General features: G+C 38.1%; 1 protein-coding gene across 1 annotated transcript in view; it reads left to right on the forward strand.

Annotated features, from left to right (window-relative positions):
- The window catches only part of LOC108799462 (parathyroid hormone 2 receptor-like), a 24,163-nt gene extending 12,644 nt beyond the window's left edge, over window positions 1-11,519 (forward strand). The window contains exons 4-5 of the mRNA XM_018571323.1: window positions 3,885-3,926; window positions 11,124-11,519. Of these exons, the coding sequence (XP_018426825.1) occupies window positions 3,885-3,926; window positions 11,124-11,519 (438 nt within the window). The remainder of the gene's footprint in view (window positions 1-3,884; window positions 3,927-11,123) is intronic.
- The last annotated feature ends 850 nt before the right edge of the window (window positions 11,520-12,369 follow it).

Genomic DNA, 12,369 nt, shown 5'->3' on the forward strand with positions numbered 1-12,369 from the left:
TTATTTATTTTTGAAATTATTTTTTACTATTTTTTTTTATTTTTTATTTATTTTATATTTTACTTAACTTTATTGCACTCACACAGGAGCTAACAAGCCTCTGTGTGTTCGCTTTATGGAACCTGTCACCTCCAATACAGATGTTCTAGCACAGTACTGTACTGGAACTCCTGTGACAGCTGAGAGGGGAAGGGTGGGAGTGCAGCTCTCCCCTCTCACTGTTTACACAGAGCAGAACGGAGAACGGAGGGCTCTTCGCTCTGCTCCCCGCTCTCCATCCTGCAGTGATTGCCGTGGTCCTGGATCGCTCAGAAGAGCGGACCATGGAGTGGGGGTGAACCTGCAGGCTGCATAAAATTGATCTTGGCAACATCGCCAAGATCGCTTGTACAAAACTGGCAGCTGTACATTTAGCCCTGCTTGCACAAAGCAGGGCTAAATGTAGAAAAAAAATCAACCCGCCCGGCGGCTATGCTGCCCCTCTAATGCCTGCCTTCCCGAGGCGAGGCCTTGGTGGCCTTGACGGAAATCCAGCACTGGGGCAGGGATGGGCAGGTCCTGGTGGTGCATGGTACCTCTGGCTATAACTCTGGCATCATGCCAAACTCACTGATGTCACTGGTGGCCAGGAGCCTGCTCAGCTCCTGGCCACCAGTGGCATCGGTGAGCTGGACTGGAGAGGATGATGGACCAAGAATCACAGGTTGCTAAGAGTGCCTACCAACCTGGAACACTCTGGCTGGAAAAGGGGCGGTGGGCAACCCCCCACATGGCCCAGTGAGATGCCGCCTGGGGCAACCACTGAAGTTGTCCCTGCCAGTCATGATTCAAAATAACACCTTGAGATACACATAGAGAGCCCTCCCTCAGCATAATAGGATGCATGCATTATAAGAAAAATTTAATTACAATGCAGATGTGGCAGTCTAGATTAGGTCTTGGCCAGTTATCTTGCAGTTAGGGCTGCATCATCAGGGCTGCGTGCAGAGTCTCATCAGGGCTGTGCGGTCTCACCAGGGCTGCGTGCAGGGTCTTGCCACGGCTGCGTGCGGGTCTAACCAGAGCTGCGTGCAGGGTCTCACCAGGGCTGAGTGCAGGGTCTCACCAGCTCTGTGTGCAGTGTCTCACCAGGACTGTGTGCAGGGTCTCATCAGAGCTGTACGGTCTCACCAGGGCTCTGTGTGGGTCTCAACATGGTTGTGTGCATGGTCCCACCAGGGCTGTGCGGGTGGGTGCAGGTGGCAGGAAGGAAGAGATGTGTGGCTTGACTGGTGCTGTAAACAGCCGCTGCGAGGTTCCCAGCAAGCGTGGGACCTTACGGCAGCCAAATCAGATTAAAAATGTAAAGCACTGGTATCAGCGCTTAGTTTTGGAGCATTTTTACAAGCACGAGTACTGCCAATACTGTGAAAATGCCCAGTATTGGCACTACTACTAATACTTGTATCGGTATTAGTACATCCCAACTGGTAATATATACAGTATAGTACTGCTGTAAATAATAGACATGTGCGATTCGTTTCTTTCCGAATCGAAATTCGGACAAATTTTCGGAAATTCGGACATTCGGATGTATCCGAATTCCGAATTACAGACATAACGAATGCAAACGAATCCGAATTTCCATTTCCGAAATTCGGTAGCGGTAGTTCGAACGTTCGTTTCGTTTTCGGTTCTTATTCGTTTCTTATTCGTTTCGTTCGTTGGAGCAAAGTGACATTAGAGAAGGAGAAAAATATGTTTTCCCCCTCAAATGTCACTTTGCTGCAAACGAACGAACGAAACGAATAAGAACAGAAAACGAAACGAACGTTCCAACTACCGCTACCGAATTTCGTCCAAATCCAAATTCCGAATCCGAATTGACTTTCACACCCGAATCCCGAAAAACGAAATAACACAAATCCGAATTTAAAAGGAAACTAAACAAATTTTTTGGCAGTGCACATGTCTAGTAAATAATAGTCAAAGTGCACCTGTTTGTAGACTATGAGCATTATTGTATTTACAAGTTCTTAACAGGCAGTAAAAGAGCTTTAAAACAAGCCATCCCTGACCTCTATAGCTGCATGTGCTGTGAAGTAATAAATCCCTAAAGGTAAAACAGATATTTTACCCTTGTGGACATATGTTACAAATGCTCAAATAAACTTCATGGTAGCATCCTTAGTACATCCTGTCCTTCTGCTCCCCCCTCACATTTATCATCAATTCCCAGCTGTCAATGTGCTAATGTATACGAAAAGCAGCTCTAATAGCTTTTGCTGTCAAAAACTGACTGACACAGTGTTTATAAAGATGATCCAGATGTGAGATAGAGAGATGATGTAACATCGCTATGCTTGTATTTACTCAGTTTCACTCATCTGCAGATCAAAGGGATTCCCTTTGCATACGATGACAGTTAAAGCAATCTGACAAGTAATTTTTTTTAAATAAAACTTGTTTTTATTTAACCCCTTACTAGACCTAGCTAATCCTAATGATCCCTAATTAATCACTTCCCCTCTTAACTATTATTTTCCTGATGGTTTATTTATTTCCATTTGTATAACCATTAATATTAAAACTTTTTTTCATTTAAATGTTTTTACTTATTAATTTTAATGTGTCACATTTTAAAAGCCTGTATTTCATTTGTAAATAACTTTGCAATGCTTTCTGACAGAATCATAATTTTAGTGTAATTTAAACAAAAAGACAAATGTGTAGTAATATATTTTTTTAGCTAACACTGATCAAAGTAGATAAAGTATGTGCTTTTTTTTTAGTTCTATAACTTTTTTGTCCATGAATTGCATAAAAAATAAAATAATTTTTGCAAGAAAATATCCCAAAAAAGCCTTGTTTTGTCCTAAAAAAGATATATGTATTATTTTTTTTTATCTTAAGGAATGACAAAGTGATTGCCAAATAAAACCCATAGCAGATATGTAAAATTTGCTGCAGCGATTGGACCATAGGGGGTGTACAGTTGTGACAGCTGAAGTGGTTAAAGTAGGGTTTCAGTCAGTTTCTAACAGTTTAGAAACAGGTGGTGTTTGTTTATATGAGAAATTCAATATTCTGCTGCCCATAGAAAAACCATGCTGTTGCTGTGAACTATGACGTTGAATTGTTCCACAATCCCTTTAACTACAAAGTTAAATAATGGCTTGTTTTGAAGTACTTTTACTGCTTGGTAAGATTATGTTAATACTTTAATGTGCATAGTCAAGGCCAAGTTAACTTTAAAGAAGAACTCCAGGAATTTGTTTTATTAACCATTGCAGTGCTTGCATTGGGGCTACCCTCGCACTGCAAGGGTTAAGCGCTCATTGTGTCTAGGTTAAAAAAAATGTTATGCTCACTTGAAGTTCTGAGGAAGCTTCTTCTTAGCCCATTCCTTCCAGCATATCTCCCCTTCTCTGCAGTAGTCTACCCATAAATCATCATGTCTATACACAGTGTATAGACGTGAGGATGCTGAGGAAGATTCCAATGCTGCAGGGAGGGGGAGAAAGACATGAAAGAACACTGTGACAGCTGGTCAGCATGGAGCATGCTTGAGGGGGCACTGTGACAGCTGGCTGGCTTGGAGCTTTGGGTGAGTATAACTTTGTTTTTTTTAGCAGCTAGACACAAACAAGCACTTAACCCTTGCAGTGAGGTGGTAGCCCCACTGCAAGGGTTAATAAAAAATCCCGGAGCTTTTCTTTAAAGTTCTTGGCTTTAGTATATCAGTCTCCTGTATGCTGTAATTGATAATAAAACAAATTCTACCTGTAGGTGCCTATGCAATATTAAAACTTTATTTTTATTATAATATGTTAATATACTTTAATGTTACAGTGCTCATGGCTTTCATATCAATTTTCATTAATAGAGTATTTGTTTTTTTACAGGGTTTCTTCGTATCAATAATCTATTGTTACTGCAATGGAGAGGTAAGATGTAATTTTAAAAGTATAACATGTAAAGTAATTGAAAAAGCATTTTGACAAGAGGAAGTAAGGATGGGAAGGAAAGAAACCAAGGGAGGGAAAGGAAGGGAAGGAAGGAAGGGAAGCAAAAAGAAGGAAGGAAGGACTACATGTGCAAAACAGCCACCGACCTGTAGTATATATCTACTTTATATACGCAATGCAGTATCCTTTATATGAGGGCTAAAGCTAATGATTCATGTTAAATTGGCCTTGGGAAACAGTTGACAGATAAGGGGTAATCTGGAAGAGTTTACAAGTGGCTCACTAGTATATCTTTTGTGAGGTTTCAATATACATTTCTGTATGTGAAAACCTAGGTGTGTGAAGCATTCAAAGCATAAGGAAAACAATTCTATGGGTCGAACACATGGGATTCTTTTTTCAACATTGTTAGGCAAACACTTGCCTGCTGAAGCAAGGTGTCTTGGGTTCCAGCCATAAAAAATGTTTTGGTGTATTTAAACTCTTCCATAGTTACATGCAGTTTAGTTTACCATTGAGTTCATAAGATCCCATTAACATTTTATTTCTGATTTTTAATCTGAATTAAATGCAAAACGGCAAACGTACACAAAAGTACAAATCATTTTCATTTCTTTTATCTTAGCTTTATATTTTAACATGCTCTTACCCTTCTTGCACATCATAGATGATACATAAGTAGTGAAATTTGCTATCCTGTATAAATTAAATGTTATCTCTACTGTTAAAATACTGCTTTTGATCCATATTGTTAGATGAAAATTCAAACTTGTCGATTGCAAAAATTTGCCAAGCGTTTACTTTTCCCCTCAATTTTATTGGTCCAATATTGTGTACAAATCATGACATGAAGGACCATGACATCTTTTTTGTGTAAGAGTCGAATTGGTGCCGGCTTCCTCAGCATCTTGGAGATGTTTTAAATTCAGTGGATGTCCAATAAAGAGAGAGATATATGAAGCAAGCATCCACTTCAAGCATGCAAATCTGAATTAACAATTTAAGGGGAAACTTAAAAAAAGAAATAATATTGTCTCTGGCTCTTGCTACTGTATAAAACAAGGGATTATAAGTATTTCTTACATGTTCCCTGTCAGTAGATATTTAGAATTATTAAAACTGTCAAATGTATTTGATTTCCCATGGCAGTTCTGCTTTTGGAGACTCTGTCATTGAAAACAAATAAAGTTGATGATAACATGTTTTAAAATCTTGATGATGATAATAACATTCTGCCATTTGAATGTTACATTTAGTTCTTAATATTAAAAATAAATATTCACTCAGGGACTTAGCAGTAACATAGGGGTGATTCACTAAGGAGCCGAAGGATTAAGCCAAACCTTTGGCTAATCCTTTGGCCCACGAGAAGCACTCAGTTCAGCCGAACCAAAGGGCTGCTGTAGGGGCTATTCACAATAGCCCCTACAGCAGCCAAACGCATATGCTTCGGCTGAGCCGAAGATACAGCCGAAGAGGAGAGAATGGTCTGCCAACACAGGCCACTGTTTCTACATTGCAGCAGAGACAGGCAATCTTGCAAACCAGACTGGCTACTGTGCCAGCTCTGTGTCGAAAACATACCCATAGACTAAACTATGCTATCTTTTCCATTGATGACCTGGAGAATAAGAATCTATGAAATAACATCCCCGGAAGAGGCTTACCGGAAGCTACAGGCCCTCAAGATCTGATCCCGGCTCTCCAGCATGTATTTAATTCTCTATTGGATAGATTACCAGATCAACACCTACTTTTTGATAGAGACCACAGGGACTGAGGAATCCTGATCGCAATAGGCCTCAGGATGTAATGTGCCACTAACTCTATTTTCGTTTGAAGAAAGATATCATGGCTCTGGTTAGACAGAAACAAATTATTGACTTTGATGGCACTCATATTTCTCTCTTGCCTGACTTATCTAGACAAACATTTGCCCTGTGAAGAGCAGCCAAGCCCCTGATGAAAGCTCTGATATCCCATATCTTTCGGGCTTCCAATTTCAGCTACAGGTTCACTATAATGGACAGCTGGTGATTCTGTGGGACATATCAGACCTTCCATATACTTTTTGCACCATTTACAGCTTATTTCGCGGTCCTAGGAAGAAGTCCAGAGTGATGAAACGCATCAGATAGGCAGGTTCATGCTGACATCATTAGGTTCCAACGGAAGGGAAAAACATTCAGATGGAAGTGAGAAACTATCACAACCAAGAAGCAGTGAGTGCATGGAGCTTTGTATGTTACACTAATGATTCATGTGAGTGCTTTTAAACTATTTTAAATACAGTGGTTTTTAAACTTGCTACACTTTGAGCATCTTTTTGTATTTTCTTTGAACCTGGTGGAAATATATATATATATATATATTAGTAATAAAGGATAAAGGAGATCATGTGACACACTGATGGTACCAAAAAGGGAGAATACTGAACAAGAGAAATTGGACAGTGAAGGTGAAGGACAGAAGAAAACACCACCATACCATGCAACCCTTGACCATTCATTGATATGATGGTCAGAAAATGGCAGTTGTGTTCTAAACACAGCAGAGATCATCAGAGGAAATTATGGACCATCACATATATTTATTGCATATAGGAGATAAACCACAGCGTTTGGATCACATGGATAAAGGGGCACAATTTATGATAAGAGGACTGAATAATCTGTTATGAGCACTATATGTGATCACTGGTTGAATATATGTTAAGGGGTTTAAGTTATATATGTGTTATATACTGTATATGTTGACATCTGTATATGTGTAGACATCTGGCAATATATATATGCAATAATTGTTTATAGATGGATGTGTATGTGGTATAGGGTAATTAAGGATTAGTTTTAAGCACATTGCAGTTCTTTGTATGATGCAGCTAACATATGCTGACTGCTTAGATCTGCAGTATATCAAGGCTGAACACTTGTCAGGGACAAGCCCCCTTCCTCAGAGCCACCATGGAAGGATTCCCCTCCTTGGGAAGGAACTTTTATCTTTGTAGTTGGGCGCTATGACCCTTTTGTTTTCAAATCCTGCCCCTTCCATTGCATATACTTTTCTGATGGGTCTAGTTCTAACAACATCCGGCTTGTTCAAACCCTGTGAAGGTAAGTTACCCCCTTTTTCTATTTATTCACCCTATTGAGTTTCCAAAAGTTCACTTGGCTTATTTGGCTTCAGCCATCTACTTTTCTTTCCTCTCCTAAATCTTCTAATGTTTTGCAGAGACCTCTTACTGAGTGATACCTAACGCAGAAGCAGAGACCATCCTATGTGTCCCAATAAATCCCTCTCCTTGACATACAAATTGTCCTTATCCGCCAAACATTAGAATGTAACTATAAGATCATCTCCAGGAAGTATGGATTCCCTTGCAAGAATCATATTTTTGATTCTGAGGCATCAGACCATTGCTGGAGGTGTTTACATGGAGCGGGAACTATGCGTCATATCTGGGGACTGTGCCCCTTAATCATTCACATTTGGAATAAAATATTTGCAATTTATAATAAGATCATGGGTACGATCCTCCAACCTGACCTTTGCATCACTCTGTTGTCTATACTACCAGGATCCTATAAATTAATTACAAAGGATCTTGTATGTCATTTGATGTCAGCTGCACGTACCATTATTGCAAGTCAATGGAGAACTGAAGGCTCCTATCTACTGTATAGCAGAGTGAGTGTGTAAAAGGAATGTGACCTAATCTACAAGGTGAAATGTATCTCTGGGACCTACCCTATTGCCTAGTTCTAAAGGAATTACTTTAAGTCCTGACCACTAACCTACAAGGCCTTCTGGTGCACCCTATTTTAGGGCACTTGGTTGGCTTCTCTTTCAATCTGACCCTATAATGGATGATTCTGGAGTCAATTTCATTACACCCCCCTTCACCCCCTTTTTTCTATTCACATTTTATGGGTTCCTCTCCCTTTTCTCTGGCTTCTCTACAATATGTGTTCTACTATTCTATAGACTCTCTTCTCTTTTTAATATGTGCTACTGGACAAATTGCATAGCTCTGTTATTTTATATTGTTTTTACTGTGTGCACATTTGGGCAAATGTGGGGTGCCTTGGCCCACCCTGCCAGAAACCCCTTTTTATATTTTCATGTACATTCACATATGACATTCAGGGCTTATTGTATGATTTCTAATGGATGATTACGATTTGTAATTGTATATTCCTAGATACATGCAAGTTGCATTTGTATTGTACATTGCTTACTTATGTATTCTTTTGTGCCGCAAATTCTATGTTATATTTTTTGTGCTTCTTTTCTCTTACTGTGTACTACTTATGGGTATAAATTATAACATGTATTATACATAAAGTGGTAAGCAAAAAATATATTATTATAAGGACATGTTTTGATTTAGTATAGTATTATAGGGAAGTTTCATAAAAGGCATTGTGAACCAGGAGCTAAAACATCTAAAATTATGTTGATAATGCTTCCTTTGATATATTTTGTTCTATGTGTTAACATTTCTGCAGATGTCAATCGTAATAAAACTAGCAGACTGACAGATGGTAGAAAATCCAATGGTCTCAGGGGACAGAAGAAAAAAAATTATACAAACTTGCTTGATTGAACTAGATAAACTGTGTTGTGCTAAAACTGTGCATTAAGTATGATTGCAATGCATTATCCTAGACTGTAAAATGCTATATTCTAAATGATTGTTTGTAAATATTTACAGATGCCAAGAAATGTAAAGTTTGTTACTGGAAATTACAAAACAAAGAATTAAAATTATTTCTATATACAAAGAGACAGAAAAAGTGGTGGAGCTAAGATAGCAGGATTGCAATCAAAGGGCTGGCACCCTCAGCTGCTGCTTGTTAATGACAGTCTGACAGATATTGTGCAAATTATATGTGCATTGTAACTTAGAGAAAAGGTATAAGCATAATGGTGACATGATAAAAAAAAGTTGCCTGGAGAAATAGATGAAAACAAGATATAAAGTGATAGACTCCTTAAATGTGTTAAAGCAGTTTCCCCATTACAGTAGACTTGAATTGCAAGCAGTATAAAAAGAAAGTGGGTGGGTGAAAGACATAAATCATGAAATCTGAAGAAGCGGCACTATTCATTAGGTATTTTATTCTTTTGTGAGTTCTTTTTTTTTCACAAAATGTAACAAAGCAGCCCAGGATCATTTTCACATTATGAAATCTATGTCAAGGCATTCTACTCATATTTATTCACAAATAATTGATAAACATACCTACATGTATAAACATATATTTCTTTTTAAATAATTGATCTCTGCTAGATAAACGAATATGAAAGAACTGTCTTTATGAGCTTTCTAATAACTTGGATACAGAAAATATATATATATATATATTTATAGCTGTGCTGGTGCTGAGAAAACAGAATACAGTGTGAGGTTATGACGTTATGAAATGCTTACATTTTCATTCACATCACTGGCTATCCTGTCAAAATGTCAAATGAGAACAAGAACTGATGTCGGATATGAGTTTATTAAACATTCTCAGACATTTCTATGTAGTTCCAATTCTATCAGCAGTTTACTTTCTTCTTACAAAGGGTTGTACTTGTGCAGTTCCAAACAATGTCCCCTGAAGTATTGATATAATTTCGAAAGACTGAATTGTGCTCCCTTCAATTATCCTGTCTGGTGCACCAAAAAATGTGAATGGTTATTCTAGGTTTTTATAGCTTCATCTAATTCACTAATACAAGTTAATATTCATTTTTTTTTAAGAAATCATGTACTTTGCTAAGTTAACAATCTCTACCACTTGAATAAATCAACTGAAATTAGCTCTATTTTGAGTATCAGGACAAGTGGATCTACACGTTAAGGAGTTAGTTACAGTTTAATTTCACTCTTCTAAACGTTTTTTTCCTTTGTACAAATCTGCAAGGTATAATTTACCTTTTAGCTGCTAATGAAAGTAATATTAAAGTCTCAAACCTTTTTTTCAATAATGAATCCAGATCAAACAAATATACATTGCCCAGTAAAGTATTTTTTTAAATTTTTGCCCAAGCACTTACAGTGATCATGTATCTGAACAGATGGCTCCAGCCCTGTCAAATCAACTTCCCCAAACTTCCTGTCCTGTACAAGGGGGCAGCACAATTTCCAGCAGCTGTCTATCTACTAACATGGAAGGGGGAATGGAAGAGCAGGGAGCTGGGAGCAGGGAAGTGGCTTACCTTGCTGTGCCTGTGTGTTTCTGGAGACACACACGGCTAACTAGCACACACAAGGGTGGCTCCATAGGACCCTGCAAGGGAAAGGAGCCACCCTAAAACTCTTTAACTTCAAGGAGCAGCATCCATTGTAAGTGACTTCATCAGAATTTGAAAAAGCTTAAAAACCTTTAGACTTTAATATTACTTTCATATTCGAAACTTTCTTGTTATAGGCGTAACGTTAAAGCATATCTAAACCCAAAACCAAAAATGTCATAAATAGCAGCTACTAGTTCTTAGTTGTGGTGGCTACATTTTTTTTTTGGGGGGGGGGGGGTTTTTTTCTTCCCTTTATTGTCACCTGATAATCCTGTATATAACATACTTTCTGTCCATGGATGTTTACTCCTTCCCTGTATCTATGGAGGGAGTCATGGTTGCCACCCAGGCTAGACTTCAAACATGCTTGTCATTGCTGATCTCTGTTACATGGAGGCTCTTGTCCATAAGAAACATAAGGTTCTTTTGCTATCTGTTCAGCTCACAAGAAGTAACAAGTACACGCCATCTATGGCAAAAATAACAGCTATTTCTCTACTTGCTGAAAATGTTCTTAGCCTGAAAGAAACTAATGAAAAGCTAACTTAAAGAAAACTAATGCAGCTATCACATCTAAGTACTTGTAAGCTGCAATATATTACATTTCTGTTTTTGGGTTTAGCTACAGTAGGGGGGATTTATCAAAACTGGAGCAGACAAAATCTGGAGCAGTTGTCCATGGCAACCTATCAACTTCACTCTTAAGTTTGTTCAGTTAAGATTTTGAAAATGAAAGAGAGAAGCTAATTGGTTGCTGTGCACAGCTGTTCCAGATTTTGTCTGGTCCAGTTTTGATAAATTCCTCTCAGTATGCTTTAGGTTATTTCAACTATATGACTATATATTACAACCAAGCAACTAAATATGTTCAATTCCTTCCAATATTAGGTGCAGACAGAAATTAAGAAAACATGGACCAGATGGAACCTTGCTTTTGATTGGAAAAGCACAACACACTGTGGGAACTTCAGGTATGGCTCTGTCTTGACAAATATGACCCACAGCACTAGCAGCCAGTCACATATGGTAACCAGTTCGCGTATGGTGTTAATCTCCAGCAAAGTCAATCGAAGTGTCAGCAAACAAGCTGATGGACATGTGAACTTGCCTGGGTACGTTAGAAGTAATTCAGATCAAGACTGCTTACCACAGTGGATTCAGGAAGAAGCCAATGAGGAGGAAGAAAAGCAAGTTGATGATATATCCTTGAAAGAAACATTAAGACCGCGAAGGCAAATGAGTACAGAAGTTAGCAACAGAAATGAAATAGAAGAAACAATGTAATTAACCGCCACTCGAAGATCAGCCAACAAAAAAACGGGTAGAAGATATATTTTTTATAACAGGAGAATGTGCTTTGTGAAATTCTTTTTAGACTGATTCTGCAATGAAGATACAATGAATAGTCCAGATCTTAAGCACAATCAAATTAAAACAATTACATGTTCATCTCTGTCTATCACAGAGAAGGCAAAAAAAAGTTGCTAAGTGTAGGAACTTCATTTTAAGTGTAATAGCTTAATTAAATGCTAATCATTGGACTCTGCGAACCAATAAATTGTATATTTAAAAAACATATACCAAGAAACCACTATAGTATTAAATTTAAATTATGATTTGAAACTATTACTTTTTTCAGTTCTCTAATTTTTTTTTCTTTGTTCATTACGTTTTTCTATAAGGAATTTAAAGCTCAACTCTGGGCAAATACCAAATGCACAAATTAATATAGCTCTGTAATTAAAAATAAATCCTGTATTTTTTTAATGCAAGCAGTGCAGTTAATGCAAGTACCTCAGTTTGACTTGCAATGCCTGTACAGTAGTAGAAGAAGCACAAGGAGCCAATAAGTTGTGCATCAGTTGCAAACAGCATGCTAATATGAGGAGAGAGCATATGAGAGTGACAGAGAGATGTGATCATTACTGTGCTTCTTCTCCTTTCACTGTCATGTCACAGGGCAGGGAAAAGACCTGTTACTGAACTGCAGCAGTGAAAAATCAGGTCTCATTCACTGCCAGCCAAGACTGTGTAAATCTCAGATTTGGATGGACAAAATACACGTTTATTGGCAGGTAAAACCGCTGCTTTTTATGTATTTGATTTCTATATTTTACTGTTTGCCTGGAGTTTA

This window comes from Nanorana parkeri, unplaced genomic scaffold (genome assembly GCF_000935625.1).
Source record: "Nanorana parkeri isolate BGI_ZX_2015 unplaced genomic scaffold, ASM93562v1 scaffold1731, whole genome shotgun sequence".
Taxonomy (NCBI): Eukaryota; Metazoa; Chordata; class Amphibia; order Anura; family Dicroglossidae; genus Nanorana; species Nanorana parkeri.